Below are 20,830 nucleotides of genomic sequence, written 5' to 3' on the forward strand. Positions count from 1 at the left end.
TGGTGTTATACTCACCCCAAGATCATTTTCCTTGAGTGAGGTTTATAGTCTCTGGCCCCCTAGACTGTACTCCGTCTGCGGTCTTCTTTGCCCTTCCCCAATCTTCATGACTTTGCACTTGGTGGGGTTAAACTCCAGGAGCCAATTGCTGGATCAGGTCTTCAGCTGTCCAGATCCCTTTGTAGTTCTGCCTGGTCTTCCATCGAATGATTCTTCTCATCAACTTCAGAGTCTATTCCTTCCGTTATGTCGTTCACAAATACCAGAAACAGCACTGGTCCTAGGACTGACCTCTGTGGGACCCCGCTGTTCACAGGTGCCCACTCTGACACCTCGCCACGTACTATGACTCGCTGCTGTCCTCCTGACAAGTATTCCCTGATCCATTGTAGTGTTTTCCCTGTTATCCCTGCTTGGTCCTCCAGTTTTTGCACTAATCTCTTGTGTGGAACTGTGTCAAACGCCTTCTTGCAGTCCAAGAAAATGCAATCCACCCACCCCTCTCTCTCTTGTCTTACTGCTGTCATCATGTCATAGAACTCCAGTAGGTTTGTGACAGAGGATTTCCCGTCCCTGAAACCATGTTGGCTGCTGTTGATGAGATCATTCCTCTCTAGGTGTTCCACCACTCTTCTCCTGATAATCCTCTCCTTGACTTTGCATACTATACATGTCAGTGACACTGGTCTGTAGTTTAGTGCTTCATGTCTGTCTCCTTTTTTAAAGATTGGGACTACATTTACTGTCTTCCATGCCTCAGGCAATCTCCTTGTTTTGATAGATGTATTGAATATTATTGTTAGGGGCACACATAGTGCCTCTGCTCCCTCTCTCAGGACCCATGGAGAGATGTTATCTGGCCCTATTGCCTTTGAGGTATCTAGCTCACTCAGAAGCCTCTTCACTTCTTCCTCGGTTGTGTGTACTGTGTCCAGCAATTGGTTGTGTGTCCCACCTCTTCGTCTTTCTGGAGCCCCTTCTGTCTCCTCTGTGAACACTTCTTTGAATCTCTTGTTGAGTTCCTCACATACTTCACGGTCATTTCTTGTTGTCTCTCCTCCTTCCTTCTTTAGCCTGATTACCTGGGCCTTCACTGTTGTTTTCCTCCTGATGTGGCTGTATAACTGCTTCGGGTCAGATTTGGCTTTCGCTGCTATGCTGTTTCATATTGTCGTTTGGCCTCCCTTCTTATCTGTGCATATTCATTTCTGGCTCTACGACTGCTCTCCTAATTCTCCTGTGTCCTTTGCCTTCTATATTTCTCCCATTCCTTAGCACACTTGGTTTTTGCCTCCTTGCACCTTTTGGTGAACCATGGGCTCATCCTGGCTTTTTCATTATTCCTGTTACCCTTGGGTACAAACCTCTCCTCAGCCTCCTTGCACATTGTTGCTACATATTCCATCATCTCATTTACTGGCTTCCCTGCCAGTTCTCTGTCCCATTGAACCCCGATCAGGAAGTTCCTCATTCCCGTGTAGTCCTCTTTCTTGTAGTTCGGCTTCATCCGTCCTGGCCTTCCTGCTTCCCCCTCCACTTGTACCCACCTAGTTGTAGTCACCTAGGTGAGGTTACAGGAGTCGATTTGAAGCTCCTGGCCCCGCCTCTTCACTTGTCGCTACTAGGTCACTCTCCCTGAACCATGAGCTTAATCATACCTCTGCTTAATGCTATGTATGGATCCTGCCTCCACTACATCGCATCGCAAACTGTTCCACTTCCTGACTACTCTGTTGCTGAAGAAATACTTCCTAACATCCCTGTGATTCGTCTGTGTTTTCAACCTCCAACTGTGTTCCATGTGTGTGTGTGTGTGTGTGTGTGTGTGTTTGTCTGTGTGTGAGTGTTTGTGTGTTTGTCTGTGTGTGAGTGTTTGTGTGTTTGTGTGTGTGTATGCGTGTGTGTGTGTACTCACCTAGTTGTACTCACCTAGTTGAGGTTGCAGGGGTCGAGTCAAAGCTCCTGGCCCCGCCTTTTCACTGGTCACTACTAGGTCACTCTCCCTGAACCGTGAGCTTTATCATACCTCTGCTTAAAGCTATGTGTGGATCCTGCCTCCACTACATCGCTTCCCAAACTATTCCACTTCCTGACTACTCTGTGGCTGAAGAAATACTTCCTCATATCCCTGTGATTCATCTGTGTCTTCTACTTCCAACTGTGCCCGCTTGTTGCTGTGTCCCATCTCTGGAACATCCTGTCTTTGTCCACCTTGTCAATTCCTCAGTATTTTGTATGTCGTTATCATGTCCCCCCTATCTCTCCTGTCCTCCAGTGTCGTCAGGTTGATTTCCCTTAACCTCTCCTCGTAGGACATACCTCTTAGCTCTGGGACTAGTCTTGTTGCAAACCTTTGCACTTTCTCTAGTTTCTTTACGTTCTTGACTAGGTGTGGGTTCCAAACTGGTGCCGCATTCTCCAATATGGGCCTAACGTACACGGTGTACAGGGTCCTGAACGATTCTTTATTAAGATGTCGGAATGCTGTTCTGAGGTTTGCTCGGCGCCCATATTTTTATTTGGTTGATGTGCGCTTCAGGAGATGTGCCTGGTGTTATACTCACCCCAAGATCTTTTTCCTTGAGTGAGGTTTGTAGTCTCTGGCCCTCTAGACTGTACTCCGTCTGCGGTCTTCTTTGCCCTTCCCCTATCTGCATGTATGAGTGTGTGTGTGTGTGTGCGTGTGTGTGTGTGTGTGAAGGTGGGTGTTTGTTATCGGGAGAAAAAGGGGAGGGAGGAAGGGATGAGGGGAGAAGGATATAGATTAAGAGGGGGGACAGTGGCAGAGAGGAAGAAAGATTGGTAGGTAGCTGGAGGGAGGGAGGGAGGGAAAGAAAGAGAGAGAGAGAGAGAGAGAGAGAGAGAGAGAGAGAGAGAGAGAGAGAGAGAGAGAGAGAGAGAGAGAGAGAGAGAGAGAGGAGGGAGAGAGAAAAAGAGAGAGTGGACAGTCAATAGAGAGCGGGGGGAAAGCTTGGGGAGAAGGACCGTCGGGGTTATGGGGGTACGGGTGGTCAGTTTCGAGGAGCCCGCTGGCTGTGTCTGTATGCAATTACTTGTGGTTGCAGGGGTCGAGTCTTAGCTCCTGGCTATATGTTACCTCACTGATCACTCACTAACGCACTTGGCTTTCACTTGACTTTTTGACTTTGGGTTTACTTCTAATTGTAAGTTGACTATTTGTATCTGATTGGCAGCAATGTCTTCTGTGTACCCAACAGAATTGACACTTTCAAATTTTCCGAAATTTAAGTCGTCATTTTCCGTATTTCACTTTCCAGTCCTCGTTGTCGCTCATTAGGTTGTTCACTTACCAGGTCACTATCACTGGCTTCTGCTAACACCTAAAATACGCCCTAAAAACGCTGTAATTCTAGAAGCCTTATTACCCCTACACTCTGACCGTGTGTGTGTGTGTGTGTGTGTGTACTCACCTAGTTGTACTCACCTAGTTGAGGTTGCGAGGGTCGATTCCGAGCTCCTGGCCCTGCCTCTTCACTGATCGCTACTAGGTCACTCTCCCTGAGCCGTGAGCTTTATCATACCTCTGCTTAAAGCTATGTATGGATCCTGCCTCCACTACATCGCTCATTAGGTTGTTCACTTACCAGGTCACGATCACTGGCCTCTCAGTATTTTGTATGTCGTTATCATGTCCCCCCTATCTCTCCTGTCCTCCAGTGTCGTCAGGTTGATTTCCCTTAACCTCTCCTCGTAGGACATACCTCTTAGCTCTGGGACTAGTCTTGGTGCAAACCTTTGCACTTTCTCTAGTTTCTTTACGTGCTTGGCTAGGTATGGGTTCCAAACTGGTGCCGCATACTCCAATATGGGCCTAACGTACACGGTGTACAGGGTCCTGAATGATTCCTTATTAAGATGTCGGAATGCTGTTCTGAGGTTTGCTAGGCGCCCATATGCTGCAGCAGTTATTTGGTTGATGTGCGCTTCAGGAGATGTGCCTGGTGTTATACTCACCCCAAGATCTTTTTCCATGAGTGAGGTTTGTAGTCTCTGGCCCCCTAGACTGTACTCCGTCTGCGGTCTTCTTTGCCCTTCCCCAATCTTCATGACTTTGCACTTGGTGGGATTGAACTCCAGGAGCCAATTGCTGGACCAGGTCTGCAGCCTGTCCAGATCCCTTTGTAGTTCTGCCTGGTCTTCGATCGAGTGAATTCTTCTCATCAACTTGTGTATGTGTGTGTGTGTGGATGTGTGTGTGTGGATGTGTGTGTGTGGATGTGTGTGTGTGTGTGTGTGTGTATGTGTGTGTGTGTGTATGTGTGTGTGTGTGTGTGTATGTGTATGTGTATGTGTATGTGTATGTGTGTGTGTGTGTGTGTGTGTGTGTGTACTCACCTAATTGTACTCACCTAATTGTGGTTGCAGGGGTCGAGACTCAGCTCCTGGCCCCGCCTCTTCACTGATTGCTACTAGGTCCTCTCTCTCTCTGCTTCCTGAGCTTTATCATACCTCTTCTTAAAACTATGTATGATTCCTGCCTCCACTACTTCACTTGCTAGGCTATTCCACTTCCTGACGACTCTATGACTGAAGAAATACTTCCTAACGTCCCTGTGACTCGAGTCTTCAGCTTCCAGTTGTGACCCCTTGTTCCTGTGTCCCCTCTGTGGAACATCCTTTCTCTGTCTATTCCCCGAAGTATCTTGTATGTCGTTATCATGTCTCACCTGACCTTTCTGTCCTCCAGTGTCGTCAGTCCGATTTCCCTCAACCTTTCCTCGTACGACATTTCCATGAGCTCTGGGACTAGCCTTGTTGCAAACCTTTGTACTTTCTCTAACTTCTTGACGTGCTTGACCAGGTGTGGGTTCCAGACTGGTGCTGTATACTCCAGTATGGGCCTAACATACACAGTGTACAGTGTCTTGAACGATTCCTTATTAAGGTGTCGGAACGCTATTCTCAGGTTTGCCAGGCGCCCGTATGCTGCAGCAGTTATTTGGTTGATGTGTGCCTCCGGTGACGTGCTCGGTGTTATGGTCACCCCGAGGTCTTTCTCCCTGAGTGAGGTCTGTAGTCTTTGTCCACCTAGCCTATACTCTGTCTGCGGTCTTCTTTGCCCCTCCCCAATCTTCATGACTTTGCATTTGGCAGGATTGAATTCGAGAAGCCAGTTTCTGGACCACATGTCCAGCCTGTCCAGGTCTCTTTGCAGTCCTGCCTCATCCTCATCCGATTTAATTCTTCTCATCAACTTCACATCATCTGCGTGTGTGTGTGTGTGTGTGTGTGTGTGTGTGTGTGTGTGTGTGTGTGTGTGTACTCATCTAATTGTAGTTGCAGGGGTCGATACTCAGCTCCTGGCCCCGCATCTTCACTGAACGCTACTAGGTCCTCTCTCTCCCTGCTCCATGAGCTTAATCATACCTCGTCTTAAAGCTATGTATGGTTCCTGCCTCCACTACATCGCTCGCCAGACTGTTTCACTTCCTGGCCACTCTATGACTGAAGAATTACTTTCTAACCTCCTTGTGACTCATCTGAGTCTTCAGCTTCTAAGAGTGATCCCTTGTTTCTGTGTATCCTCTCTGGAACATCTCTCTGTCCACCTTGTCTATTCCACGCAGTATTTTATATGCCGTTATCATGTCTTCCCTATCACTCCTGTTCTCCAGTGTCGTCAGACCGATTTCCCTCAACCTTTCTTCATAGGACATTCCCCTTAGCTCTGGAACTAACCTTGTCGCAAACAGTTGCACTTTCTCTAGTTTCTTAACGTGCTTGACCCGGTGCAGGTTCCAAACTGGACCTGCATACTCCAGTATCGGCCTGACGTACACGGTGTACAGTGTCTTGAAAGATTCCTTACTTAGGTATCGGAATGCTAATTTCAGGTTTGCCAGGCGCCCATGTGCTGCAGCAGTTATCTCGTTGATGTGTGGTTCCGGAGGCGTGTTCGATGTTATACTCACACCAAGATCTTTCTCCTTGAGCGAGGTTTGAGTCGCTGGCCACCTAACCTATACTCTGTTTGCGGTCTTCTTTGCCCTTCTCCGATCTTCATGACTTTGCGTTTGGCAAGGTTGAATTCGAGAAGGCAGTTGCTGGACCACATGTCCAGCCTGTCCAGGTCTCTTTGAAGGCCTGCCTGATCCTCATCTGATTTAATTCTCCTCATCAACTTCACATCATCTGCGAACAGGGACACCTTTGAGTCAACCCTTCCATCATGTCATTCACATATACCAAAAATAGCACTGGTCCTAGGACCGACCCCTGTGTGACCCCGCTCGTCACAGGTGCCCAATGTGATACCTCATCACGTACCATGACTCATTGTTGCCTCCCTGTCAGGTATTCTCTGATCCATTGAAGTGCCCTTCCCGTTATATGCGCCTGATCTTCTAGTTTCTGCACTAATGTCTTGTGAGAAACTGTGTCGAATGCCTTCTTCCAGTCCAAGAAGATGCAATCAACCCATCCCTCTCTCTCTCTTCTCTTACTTCTGTTACTTTATCATTAAACTTCAGAAGGTTTGTGACACAGGATTTGCCTTCCATGAAACCGTGCTGGTTGTCATTTATACTTTTGTTCCATTCCAGGCACTCCACCACTCTCCTGATAATCTTCTCCATGACTTTGAATACTACACACGTCAGTGACACTGGTCTGTAGTTTAGCACCTCTTTTCTGTCTCCTTTTTTAAAAATGGGAACTACATTTGCCAGTTTCAAGGGATGTGTTGAATATTGTGGTTAATGGGACACACAGCATTTCTGCTCCCTCTCTAAGGACCCACGGGGAGATGTTGTCCGGTCCCATTGCCTTTGAGGTATCAAGGTCACTTAGCAGCTTCTTCACCTTCTCTTCAGTTGTGTGTATGTCATCCAGCACTTGTTGGTGTATTCCCTGTTGGTGTCCCTCTCTGTCCTGTCTTCCCAGAGTCCTTCCTGTCTCCACTCTGAATACTTCCTTAATTCTCGTGTTGAGCGCCTTGCATACCTCTTGATCGTTTCTTTTGAGCTCCCCACCTTTTTTCCTCAGCCTGATCACCTGGTCGTTGACTGTTGTCTTTCTCCTAATGTGGCTATACAGCAGTTTCGGGTCCGACTTGACGTTCAATGCTATGTCATTTTCGTACTGTCGCTGGGCCTCCCACCATGTCTGTGCATACTTGTTTCTGGCTCTTCGATTGATCTCCTTATTTTCCTCTGTCCTTTGCCTTCTGTACCTCTTCCATTCTCTAATGCACTTAGTTTTTGCCTTCCTGCACCTTCGGGTAAACCAAGGACTCGCTTTGGTCTTCCCATTGTTTTTGTTGCCCTTGGGAACAAACCTTTCCTCTGCCTCCTTGCAATTTGTTGTTACATATTCCATCATTTCCTTTACTGACTTTCCTTCCAGTTCTCTGTCCCACTGAACATCCCGTAGGAAGTTCCTCATACCTGTGTAGTCCCCCCTTTTATAGTTTTGTTTTTCCCATTCGACTCCTGTTGCCCTCTCCACTTGTAACTCTACTTTGTAATAAAAACTCAGAACTATGTGATCGCTACCTCCAAGAGGCTTCTCATATGTGATGCACTTAATGTCTGAACTGCTCAGGGTGAACACAAGGTCCAGTCTTGCTGTTTCATCCTCCCCTCTTTCTCTGGTAGTGTCCCTGACATGTTGATGCATGAGATTTTCCAGTCACATCCATCATCTTGGCTCTTCATGTTTCGGGACTCCCGTGAGGCTCCAGGTTTTCCTAATCGATCTCTCTGTGGTTGAAATCACCCATAACCAGTAACTTTGCTCTGCACGATTGAGTTCTTCGTGAGTGTTTGTTTGTGTTTGTGTGTATGTGTGTGTGTATGTGTGTGTGTGTGTGTGTGTGTGTGTGTGTGTGTGTGTGTGTGTGTGTGTGTGTGCGCGCGCGCGCGCGCGCGCGTGTGTGTGTGTGTGTGTACTCACCTATTTGTGGTTGCAGGGGTCGAGTCACAGCTCCTGGCCCCGCCTCTTCGCTGATTGCTACTAGGTCTTCTCTCTCCCTGCCCCATGAGCTCTATCATACCTCGCCTTAAAACTAGGTATGGTTCCCGCCTCCACTACGTCACTTTCTAGGCTATTCCACGGCCTGACTACTCTATGACTGAAGAAATACTTCCTAACATCCCTTTGATTCATCTGAGTCTTCAACTTCCAATTGTGACCTCTTGTGTCTGTGTCCCTTCTCTGGAACATCCCGTCTTTGTCCACCTTGTCTATTCCGCGCAGTATTTTATATGTCGTTATCATGTCTCCCCTGACCCTCCTGTCCTCCAGTGTCGTCAGGCCGATTTCCCTCAACCTTTCTTCGTAGGACAATCCCCGTAGCTCTGGGACTAGTCTTGTTGCAAACCTTTGCACTTTCTCTAATTTCTTGATGTGCTTGACTAGGTGTGGATTCCAAACTGGTGCTGCATACTCCAGTATGGGCCTGACGTAAATGGTATACAGAGTCTTAAACGAATCCTTACTGAGGTATCGGAACGCTATCCCTAGGTTTGCCAGGCGCCCGTATGCTGCAGCAGTTATCTGATTGATGTGCACCTCAGGAGATATGCTCGGTGTTATGCTCACCCCCAGATCTTTTTCCTTGAGTGAGGTTTGCAGTCTTTGGCCATCTAAACTATATTGTGTCTGCGGTCTTCTTTGCCCTTCCCCAATCTTCATGACTTTGCATTTGGCAGGGTTAAATTCAAGGAGCCAGTTGCTGGACCAGGCTTGTAGCCTGTCCAGGTCTCTTTGTAGTCCTGCCTGCTCATCCGATTTGATTCTTCTCATTAACTTCGCATCATCTGCAAACAAGGACACTTCTGAGTCTATCCCTTCCGTTATGTCGTTCACATATACCAAGAACAGCACAGGTCCTAGGACTGACCCCTGTGGAACCCCGCTTGTCACAGGCGCCCACTCTGACACCTCGTCGCGTACCATGACTCGTTGTTGCCTCCCTGTCAGGTATTCTCTGATCCATTGCAGTGCCTTTCCTGTTATGTGTGCCTGATCCTCTAGCTTTTGCAGTAACTTCTTATAAGGAACTGTGTCGAAGGCCTTCTTGCAGTCCAAAAATATGCAGTCGATCCACCCCTCTCTCTCTTGTCTTACTTCTGTCACCTTGTCATAAAACTCTAGTAGGTTTGTGACACAGGATTTTCCTTCCCTGAAACCGTGCTGGTTGTCAATTATGCACTTGTTTCTTTCCAGGTGCCCCACCACTCTCCTCCTGATGATCTTCTCCATGACCTTGCATACTATAAACGTTAGTGATACAGGTCTGTAGTTTAGTGCCTCATGTCTGTCTCCCTTTTTAAAAATTGGGACTACATATGCCATTTTCCATACCTCAGGGAGTTGCCCAGTTTCAAATGATGTGTTGAAGATCTTTGTTAATGGCTCACACAATATCTCTGCTCCCTCTTTAAGGACCCATGGAGAGATGTTGTCTGGTCCCACCGCCTTTGAGGTGTCAAGTTCGCATAGCAGCTTCTTCACCTCCTCCTTGGTTATATGTACCTCATCCAGCACTTGCTGGTGTGCCCCCCTGCTCTGATTTCCTGGAGTCCTACTGCTTTCCACTGTAAATACCTCTTTAAATCTTGTGTTGAGCTCCTGACATACCTCTTGGTCGTTTCTTGTGAATTCCCCATCACCCTTCCTCAGTCTGATTACCTAGTCCTTGACTGTTTTCCTCCTGATGTGGCTGTACAACAGCTTCAGGTCAGTCTTTACTTTTGATGCTATGTCATTTTCATATTGTCTCTGAGCCTCCCTTCTTATCTGTGCATATTCGTTTCTGGCTCTTCGGCTGATTTCTTTATTTTCCTGAGTTCTCTGTCTTCTGTACCTTTTCCATTCTCTAGTACACCTAGTTTTTGCCTCCCTACACCTTTGGGTGAACCAAGGACTCGTTCTGTGTGTGTTTGTGTGTGTGTGTGTGTGTGCACTCGCCTGTATGTACTCACCTATATGTGGTTGCAAAAGCAATGTGGGTCCATTGCCCTCGAAGTACGTAGCTCACACAATAGTTTCCTCACTCCTTATGCCTTACATAGTGTGTCTAGCACAAGTTAGTGCACTCTACCTTCATAGCTCTCTTTCATCACCCTTTTTTCCTCTGTGAATACCATCTTAACTCTCTTGCTGAGCTGCTCACAGACTTCCGGGTCATTCTTTATGGGCTCCTCTGCTTCCTTCTTTAGTCTGATTACCTGGTCATTTTCTCTTGTCTTCCTCCTGATGTGTCTGTACAGCAGCTTTGAGTGTGTATGTATGTATGTGTGTGGGGGGGGGGGGGTTGTGTGTGTGTGTGTGTGTGTGTGTTAGTTACCACTGTGTCCTAGGAACATGTCGATTAGACACTAGGCCTGTTGTATATGCGTGCGTACTCACCTAATTGTGGTTGCAGGGGTCGAGATTCAGCTCCTGGCCCCGCCTCTTCACTGACCGCTACTGGGTCCTCCCTCTCCCTGCTCCATGAGCTTTATCAAACCTCGTCTTAAAACTATGTATAGTTCCTGCCTCCACTACATCGCTTGCCAGACTATTCCCCTTCCTAACAACTCTGTGGCTGAAGAAATACTTTCTAACATCCTTTTGACTCATCTGAGTCTTCATCTTCCAATTGTGATCCCCTGTTTCTGTGTCCCATCTCTGGATCATCCTGTCTTTGTCCACCTTGTCTATTGCACTCAGTATTTTGTATGTCGTTATCATATCTCCCCTAACCCTCCTGTCTTCCAGTGTCGTCAGTCCAATTTCCCTTAACCTTTCTTCGTAGGACAATCCCCGTAGCTCTGGAACCAGCTTTGTTGCAAACCTTCGCACTTTCTCTAATTTCTTGACGTGTTTGACCAGGTGTGGGGTTCCAAACTGAACGATTCCTTACTGAGGTACCGTGAACGCTATTCTCAGGTTTTCCAGGCGCCCATATGCCGCAGCAGTTATCTGGTTAATGTGTGCTTCTGGCGATGTACTCGGTAGTGTGTGTGTGTGTGTGTGTGTGTGTGTGTGTGTGTGTGTGTGTGTGTGTAGTTACCTTTCCTATTTGTGGTTGCTGGGCTAGAGTCTGAATGCAATGTAGAGGCTCTCCTCTCCATTGGCTGCTACTGTGTTATTCTCTTCTGATTCTGTCAGCCCTGTCATACCTGCTCTTAAGACTATGCATAGACCCGAGCCTACCTCGACCACTTCGCTGTTTGGGTTCTTCCACTTTGACCACTTTGAGGAGAAAGAAGTATTCACTAACATCCTTTTCACTCATGTGTCTTTTTAATTACTAGCTGTGACCTCGTGTACCTGAGATCCGCCTCTCAGACAGAACACCCCTATCCACCCTTTCAATTCGTTTCAGTATTCTGCACACAGAAACATATCAACCCTGGTCCTTCTGTCCTCTAGTGTCGTGAGAATTAACTCCTCTAATCTTTCCTTATAGTTTATTCTTTTCAGCTCTGAGATTTGTCTCGTTGCAAAATTTGCACGTTTTCCAACTTATTTACTTGCATGTTTTATCTGATGCAGGTTCCATCCGGCTCTGCATACTCCAAGATGAGTCTGACATATGTCGTGTATACAGACATTAATGCCTCATTGTAGAGGTTTCTGTAAGCTACCCTTAAATTTGCCAGTCTCGCTTTTCCTCCGTCCTTTATTTGTTTGATGTGTGCCGCAGGTGAAATGCTTGGGAACTCTGCTAATCTCTAGGTTATTCTCTTTCACGGAGGTTTGAAGTCTTTGTCCCCCGAAACTATACTCTTGTTTTCCTGCCTTTTTTGCCCTTCCCAATTTTCATAACTTTTCATTTGCAGGAGTTAAATTCTGATAGCCACTTGTCAGACCACTCTGGGAGCTTGTCCATATTCATTTGAAGCCTTTCGTTGTCTGTTCCTGCTTGTATTCTCCTCATGAGTTTTACGCCATCTGTGAACAGGGAAACCCCTGACTCGATTTCATCTATCATGTCGTAAACATATACAAAAAAAAAAAAAAACAGAATTGGTCCATGTGGATCTCCAGTCATCACAGTCGCCCATCCCTTCACCTCCTTCCGGGCAATAGCTCATTGCTTCCTTGCTCTTAGGTATTCTTTGATTCGCTGTAGTGCTTTCCCTGTTTCCCTGCCTACTCTCGTCTTCCTAATCTTGGTTAGCTTGTCTCAGAAGTCCAGCAGATTTGCTAGACGTGATTTGCCCTGTTTTAAACTGTGCTGGTTGTTGTTAAAGAATCTGCTCCTCTCCATTACTTTTCCTGATAATCTTCAATCTTACTTTGTATATCATTTTAATGGTACCTGCCGGTTCCCATTTTTAAATATTGTGACTATGTTCACTATTTTCTACACCTCAGGCAGCTCCTCTGTTTCAGTTGATTTGTTGAAGATCACTTCTAGTGGTTTACACACTTCTTCTGCTCCCTATCTCAGAAGTTGTCAGCTCCAATTGCCTACGAGGCCTCTAGCTCACTCACTAGTTTCTTCCCTTCTCCACCTGTTGTGTGTATTGTGATATTCAATGGTTTATTCTTCCTCTTTGACTCTCAGGCATTTTTTTTTATTTCACGGAGAATACCTCCCTAAACCTTTTGTCCACCTCCTCACATACCTCCTGGTCTATTCTAATGTTTTTTCCTCCTTCCTCCTCCAGCCTTATTATCTAGTTCTTCGCATCTTTTTTCTGACTCAGCTATATAGTAACTTTGGCTCAGATTTTTCTTTCGAGCATCTGGATGCATAATTTACATAATTATGAGTGGGAACATAGTTTGCAGATTTTAGTTCATCCAAGTAAGGAAGACTAATTTAATTTTATGTTTCAAGGATTTCTTTCCTTTATCCTCCAAGAAAATGATCTCTGGCAGAGAAATGAGTAGAATGTATAAAGCTGTTAGTGCAGCCTAAGTCAGACAATGTGTTGTAAACACACTCGATCTCCTGTTCTAAGAACTGCAGCTGGTAAATGCAGTATGCACTTTCAATGTTAATCTACGATATTCCTGGTTTTATGAACACATTTACCTCCCATCTACCTCAGCTTCCTTTTATGAATAGATTTCCCAAAGACAGGCAAAATTAACATTCAATTTGGGTCTTTAATTTCTCCTAAAAGCAATGTGTCTCTTTACATTTTCTTGTGGCTAGCCTCTTTGTTTTCCGCATGACCAGGTACTTTTTCGCCTCCACCTTCAATCAAGTCAAAGTACTTTATTAGGTGTCGTCTGACTTTGCAAATATAAGCATACATACGATTCTATTTGTCAACCTGCGAAACAGAATATTTATTAGTTATGATGTGGATAGTTTATTCATACGAGTTCCTGATGGTAGAAAGTATAATGGTACAGACAAAATGGAATAAAGGATAGAGAGGCACACCTTTCAGGACATCTTTTATTGAATACGTTTTGGTTTTGGAACATTGGCCATTCTAGATGATATTGAAGAACGAGAAAACACATTGCCTCTAAAGAAGAGTGCAAGTCACACCTGAGCGGTAGGTGAAGGCATGAGGTCATCTAGTTTCTTGTAGAGTGGAAGCTAAGAAGAAACCTGTAGCGGAATCATGTATACCAAAATTTAAGAATCATAGTAGTTACCAGCCCTTTGCTCTATGGTGCTTTCAAGTAGTAATTAAGAATCCTCCTATACTACGGCACCTATTCTTCTTCGAGCACTTTGTATACTTACGTATCCAATAAAAGATATCCTGACATTTATGAATTTGTCCCTTAGTTCATATTGTCCGTACCATTACACTTTACCATCATTTGTTGGACACTGCTTAACACAAAAGACATCAGACGAAAAGAATACCTTTCTCTTCTACTGAAAACACGAAGTCTTTACAACGGCACAGCTTCTTAGAAGACTGCCTCACTGAGGCTGTTATCTTGTGATCCCTGCCACAATAAATGACATCATCTAAGCCCCCCCTCTATCCTGCTCTCTGTGTCTTCTTCCAAGAAAGCGCAGATCAGTTACGACTGTCTCAAAGAGATATCCACAGGCATCGTCAAGTTCTGCTCTGTTCTTGTTTCTCCTGGTAGCGGCTGTCTCAGCAAATCACTACCGCTAATCTACAACAAAGACTGAAGCTCATACGCAAACTACATCTTCTGTGCACTGGTAGTAAACGAGACTGCATGGGACTACCACAGAGAGTTAACAGTCTATCCGCTTACATCTTCACCACCACAGAAATAAAATCTCTCGATTTAGACCTCAAATTTACGTAAGAAAAAGCACCTTCTCGACACTAGTACTAAACAGCACCATTAAAGTGGTGAGGAGTTCCGCATCACTATAATGGTACTAAACTAACATCTCGGATAATCCCCAGATGTGTCACAGACCTCAAAGACCTGAATCTTTACGAAATGACTTATTGCTGTAGCAGACAGAGGGTGACATTTAATCCTTCTTATTAATGATTACAACAAAATCCTCTACCTTCTGAAGGACAACCAAGACACATCTCGTCACAGAACGACACCCAGATGCAGCGTGCAAAACCCACGCTGCATCCTCTTCAGTTAAATGCCATAAAACCTATGGCATGTAACTGAAGTGCATTATGCGGGGTAGCAGCTTTTAGCGTGATGTCACAGCCTGCTGCCACACTCCACAGTGACTCCTCAGTGCTCACGTGGCTACCACGGTGAGGAAGTGTTGCACTTTTGTCTCTCATCCGCCCATCTTTCGTCTGGTGTTCCCTTTGGTTTTGGGGCTATACGTATTTAATTATGGGCAAAAGGAAGTCTTTAACACCTGACACTATAGCTGAAATCATAGGGCTTCACAAAGCTGGGTATCAGACGAAAGAAATAGTGGAGAATGTTGGTATGTGGGATCGTTCAGTTAGGAACTGGGTGCAGCGTTTCAAGACGGGTTACCGGCTGCCAAACCTCGGCCTGGCCCCTCAAAGAAGACATCTGTTCGTACCTAAACTGTGTTAAAGAAGCAGTTAGAGAGTATGCCTAATATAACTGCTTGAGAATTGAAAGAAAAGAACCCACGTCATCTCTCAGAGGTTTCTGTAAGAAGTGTTAATAGACGTGTGTCAGAACTGGGCTACGGTAGTCACTGCTAGGTTAAGAAACCAATCCTCTCCAAGCCACAGAAGAAACGTAGGCTGGATTATGCAAAGAAATATCGTCACTGGAATCCTCAACAGTGGTCTGAAGTACTTTGGAGTGATGAAGCAACCTTTACCATCACCTGTAACCATGGGGAACATGTACCGGCCCAGAGGTAGTGACCTGCTAGACCCATGCTACATCTGTGGGACCACCAAACACCCAGACTCACTCATGGTTTAGGGGTGTTTCAGTGCTCAGAGTGTTGGTGCACTCATTGTGCTTCCCAGAAACCAGTATAAGAACCAGTATAATTACCTGGAGTTATTGTGTGACAGTTTACTTGAGGCATTTGACAAGTGTGGGGCTACGGTTTTTATGCAGGACGACGCACAGTGTCATACTGCCAAATCTGTAGTTCAGTGGCTTACGGACTGTGAAGTGAGGTTCTTTAATGACTAGCCAGGCACCTCAACACACCGATGATCTCTCAATTTGAACTGGTGAAACAGTCGCTGGTGGCTGAATTGCTGCTGTGTGCGTAACTCTATATAGTGAGGCTCCCAGAGTGCATACTGATGCGTCTTTGTCAGTGACTATTGGTACAAACAAAATGGCTTCTTCAGGTGTTGCTGGGCCACCGTATTTCCTTGGCAATATTTGACACTATAAGTACCATAACATACGGTAAATATGATTACCGGTACCTAGTATTACAGTGAAAATTCCCAGTAAGTGCTAACAGTAGTATACGGTAGCACTATTTTAAAATGCCTACCTTAAATGATGCTGCTTTGAGATATCGGTAATTTATGAAATAAGAAAGGAAGGTGTTACTTAGGGAGGAATTTCGTTTTCTGTCAGCATCCCAGTACAGATCCGTATTCCATAAATATCTTGTCTCAAGACATCATTAATTTACTGTAATTTTGAAACAGGACTAGTTTTAGTTTCAATGGCTCGGCATCGGACGTAACTTGGTGAACTACATCCCACCCCACACTTAAAACTTTTAACTCCCATCGCTGACATTAATTTATAGGACGCAGGGTGTTTTATGCAGGCATTTTATGGAAAAATGCGTCTAATAAGCCGCAAAATATGGTATATACTAAAATACGTAGGCACTCGGAAAAAGTCGTAATGAATGAATGTAAGTAAATTCACGTAAAGTTAGAATTGAATCGAACTCACGGTAATCTGTGAGAGAGGTTTGCGCTCTACCACAGAAATGTGACATTTATAGTGAAAGAGAGCAAACCTTATTGGACAATGTTAGAAAGGTCTAGTGCAAGATTTCTTCCATAGCTATTTTTTCCTATCAACAACAGTGTATACATACAAACGTGTATATATATATATATATATATATATATATATATATATATATCTATATATATATATATATATATATATATATATTTAACTTTCGGAAAAATCAATTTGATAAATTTGAAGGATAGAATAAAAACAATGCATCTTTTTTTACCGCCGATTATTTCATTACTTCCACGGGACGAAGAAACTCCGTAGAAAATGGATCATAAGAATCATTGACGTTCTTCATATCCTAGATACTAAACCGTAGCATGTATATGTAAACACTAAGTACACATTACAAAAAAATATGATGAAACATAATGAAATTGTAGTCTAAGTCCAGCATGTAGATTAAATGTTCAATTAATTAAAATTTATTCATTTTGTTAATCAACTAAATGACCCCCTTAAAGTTCTATGTTTCAGACTTCCCTAACTATTTCCATATAAAAAAATCTGTTCGCCATTCATTCACACACAATAACTCTTGTGTTACTACCTCTGTTATATTTATTAACTGCTTCTGTCATTCTTAATTGCTTTCAAGTAACCAAAATGTGCTATTCTTCACTATAATAATAGTTGTAGGCTCATTGTCAGTGTTCAATTCAGAGGGATAATGTGGGTTACCTTTTGTGCATATGCTTTGCTTTATATGTATGTTCATACATACATACATATATATATAATATATTATTTATATATATATATATATATATATATATATATATATATATATATATATATATATATATATATATATATATATATATATATATATATATATATATATGTCGTGCCGAACAGGTAAAACTCGTCAGTTAGTAAGAACTCTTGCGTCCTTTCTAAAATTTTCTCTTGTACGTTTAAAGATATATATTTTCATTTATGTTAATGTAAAAATTAGTAATTTTGTACCAAAATAAACTTAGAAAACTTACATAACCTTGTAAAACAAGCGCAAACCAACTAAATATATTTTAGATAAATTTACAATAATTTAATAATGAACAAACACAATGAAACATGTATTTTTTTTTTTGTTAGGGTCAGAATGATTTTTGCGAAATTATTATATAAACAAATTTTCGCTTGCCTTATTGGCAAGGAAAATATTTCCTATTTAAGCTAAAATCGCAAGTTTTACCTATTCGCCAATATATATATATATATATATATATATATATATATATATATATATATATATATATATATATATATATATATATATATATATATATATATATATATATATATGTTATATAAACACTATATGCACAAAAGGGCTTTCAGGCCCATCTGTGAGTAGGTACAATTATTCAATTAATTATCCAAAAATCCCATTTTCCTTTGATGTCAGGCAGTCAAATGGTTTCCTAAGTTGAATGAGCTTAAAAATTTTCCTTACTTACAAGTGTTGCTCAATAGCTGATGCCATTAGCTTAACAAATATTAATAACCTGTTGTTTTTTAATTTTTTTTATCTTTTTCCTGAAGCTTTAATTACTAGTCTAGACATGTTTTCTTGTTTTAGGATGAAAAGAACCAAATCCTAACAACAAACGTATGGTTGAATATGGTAAGTTTTCTGGGTGCCCCGACACGCGGCCATACTTTGTGTGCTCACCACAACTAACTTTCTCGGAGCTGCCATGTCCAAGTAGTGGGGCGCGCCGACATCTCTCATACGCCAGGAACAATTTCTCAGTTTACCGTCACTAGCGTAAAAAAAAACACTAATTAGAATTCTGTATTCATTTCAAAACTTGAGAACATGATGTGTTTAAGGGAAAGCATGGCTAATTAATCTAATTATAATATTCTAAATAATTAAAAAATACTCAGTTTCTCTAAACCCGTATCTCTTACGAGAAGTGTCAAAGTTTAATTAATGTTTCACTTGTCTCTAATGTGCTTGAGAGACGGGCATTGACCCTGCTGGTTGGACGTGCGTATACCTCCTGTACTGTCAGTATTGGGCAGGCTGTATATGGTCCCGTTTGTCTTGGAGTTTGCCCAAAATGACAGGCAGCCTCAATGTACTTTTGTGTATGCAGAGAAAAATGAGGAATGCGGTCTTGCTAGACTCTCTCTTAGTCCAGTCTCTGTCCTTTTGTTTCCTCATTTTTCTTGCTTTCGCGTCCCTGTTTCAGTGTGTAGTGGCAGTCATTGGGGAAATGAAATCGTTATTACAATATGTTTTCTTTTTATTGCTTTAAGGATGAGAAGAATCAGCTCCTAATAACAAACACATGGTTAAAATTGGTAAGTTATTAATATCTTTAACTTAACAAAGTGAGGATAAATAAAGTTGTATGTTAAATAAGCAAACTTTTATTCATAAATGCACAATAAAATTTCACCCTCATGCTTGACTTAAAGAATTCTAATCATACACATCTAAATGTTCTAAATGAAAAGTCAAAAGATTAAAAATAAAAAAAAAAAAGTAGACAGACGGGAAATCCTGAGCAGAGACAACTTAGTTTATCCTCCAAGCTAATATTTCCACGTTTTCTTTGACTGAATCTTCAGTTTTCTGTGATCAATACCCTATACTTCTATGATTCAAGAATATCTCGTTGTACTACAAGAAAGCTTCTAATATAAAGCATTGTGCATGCAAAACTAAATTAATATACTAATTTTTCAAATACACAAGTACCATCACTAACAGAATGCTAATTAAGCATTATATTAATGCAAACTATCGAGTTAAATAAACAAATCGGGTTTCCCCAAGAATTTAGACTGAGAATTGCAGCTTTGGCAAAATGCAGATATTAGATTATGGCTTTGTCGTAGGCTTGATAAGTTGCTGTTTGTCAGTAGAGTCTTCACTCCCAGGGGGAAACTGTGTGACGGCAACCATGTAGCTAGTTGCTTCACTCAAACATTGATGGCAAAAGAAAGATGGAGGACATGCCTAAAGCACTCAAACACTAACATAATAGATAATACTCATTGCGACCGAGAATGTTTATTTATTTTCAAGAACTATTCGCATAATATCTTCAAACTGTGTGTCTGGTCCGTCCATCCTTCATTAGTGCAAGCAGTTCAGCTCATCTCCGACTGTGCGTGGAGATAATGCATGTCTTTATCAGCAAATAGTAAGCCAATAACAGTCATTTAAGATGATTAATTGTTTATATTATATTCCATATATATATATATATATATATATATATATATATATATATATATATATATATATATATATATATATATATATATATGTATGTATATATATACATATATATATATATATATATATATATATATATATATATATATATGTATATATATACATACATATTTACATATATACATTAGCTAATGAGTTCCCCCCTAGGGCGACTTGATATAGTGAGTTTGTAAGGTTAAGATATACAGTATTTCCCTCTAGTCTGTTGCATCATGTACGTGAGAATGGTATACATTTACAAATTAAGTGCAATATCTGTAATGCAATTTATAATACTGAATATATAATTTTTTTATAGATTTCACAAGTAGCAGGTTTCTCATACCAAGCCTCCTCATCCCCCCACCCTTCAGGAGTGGAACGATGTCAATTTACGGTGGAATGAAACTGATTACGGTGGAGTCAAGGACCTCAGAATTCCACCATACAAAATATGGAAACCAGATGTTTTGATGTACAACAGGTAGGTAAGATATACTATTCCTATATATATGTTCATCAATAACAACACTGCACTAGCCAAGCCCATGCTGCTTTGGCCCGCCTCATGGTGTGCGATAATGCACGACGCTTTATACTACTTAATTACACAATCTAGTGGTTTAGTGGTCTAAAGCGTCATGCGTTTTCGCTCACCATGAGGTGGGCCAAAATAGCATGGGTTCGACTCCGTGGCTTGTGGAGTGTTGCTATTAATCAATACCACTCGTTTCGTGGATACAGTTTTATATATATATATATATATATATATATATATATATATATATATATATATATATATATATATATATATATATATATATATATATATATATATTTAATAATCAGAGTATTATTTTTTTCCTGTAGGTTAAGAAAGTTAGAAATGGTTTTACTTATTACTCATATTATACACAATTTAACCAAGCTTTTTCAGTTGTAATATCCTCTATAAAACTCAAAATTATAAAACTAGAAACCGAAACCAAAGTGCAAATGCCTTCTACAGGAATTGAAAAAAAAAATCAATAAAAATTGAGAAGTGTGACCTTGAAGTAATAGCCCACAAAATGAGGAAATATGATATAAAAAATAGGAAAATGGATATTCAGATTAATAGCAAGCAGATTACAATGAGCTGTTGTATGCAAATCAAAACCCAGTCTTAATAAAGTGAAAAGTTCTGGCACCCTTAATGTATCACATCATTATAGATGAAAACGCTAGTCACTATTCATCACGAAAATAGCCAAGAACAAGTCACAGAAA

At 42.1% G+C, this 20,830-nt stretch overlaps 1 protein-coding gene across 2 annotated transcripts in view; it reads left to right on the forward strand.

Annotated features, from left to right (window-relative positions):
* The first annotated feature begins 18,204 nt into the window (after nt 1-18,204).
* The window catches only part of LOC128691331 (neuronal acetylcholine receptor subunit alpha-7), a 278,069-nt gene continuing 275,443 nt past the window's right edge, over nt 18,205-20,830 (forward strand). The window contains exons 1-2 of one of the 2 annotated variants that reach the window (XM_070087772.1): nt 18,205-18,639; nt 19,936-20,045. In XM_070087772.1, the coding sequence (XP_069943873.1) occupies nt 18,571-18,639; nt 19,936-20,045 (179 nt within the window). In that variant the 5' untranslated portion in view covers nt 18,205-18,570. The remainder of the gene's footprint in view (nt 18,640-19,935; nt 20,046-20,830) is intronic. The other variant, XM_070087776.1, reaches the window with a different exon arrangement.

The sequence above is a fragment of the Cherax quadricarinatus genome, chromosome 2, assembly GCF_038502225.1.
Source record: "Cherax quadricarinatus isolate ZL_2023a chromosome 2, ASM3850222v1, whole genome shotgun sequence".
In the NCBI taxonomy this organism is placed as follows: domain Eukaryota; kingdom Metazoa; phylum Arthropoda; class Malacostraca; order Decapoda; family Parastacidae; genus Cherax; species Cherax quadricarinatus.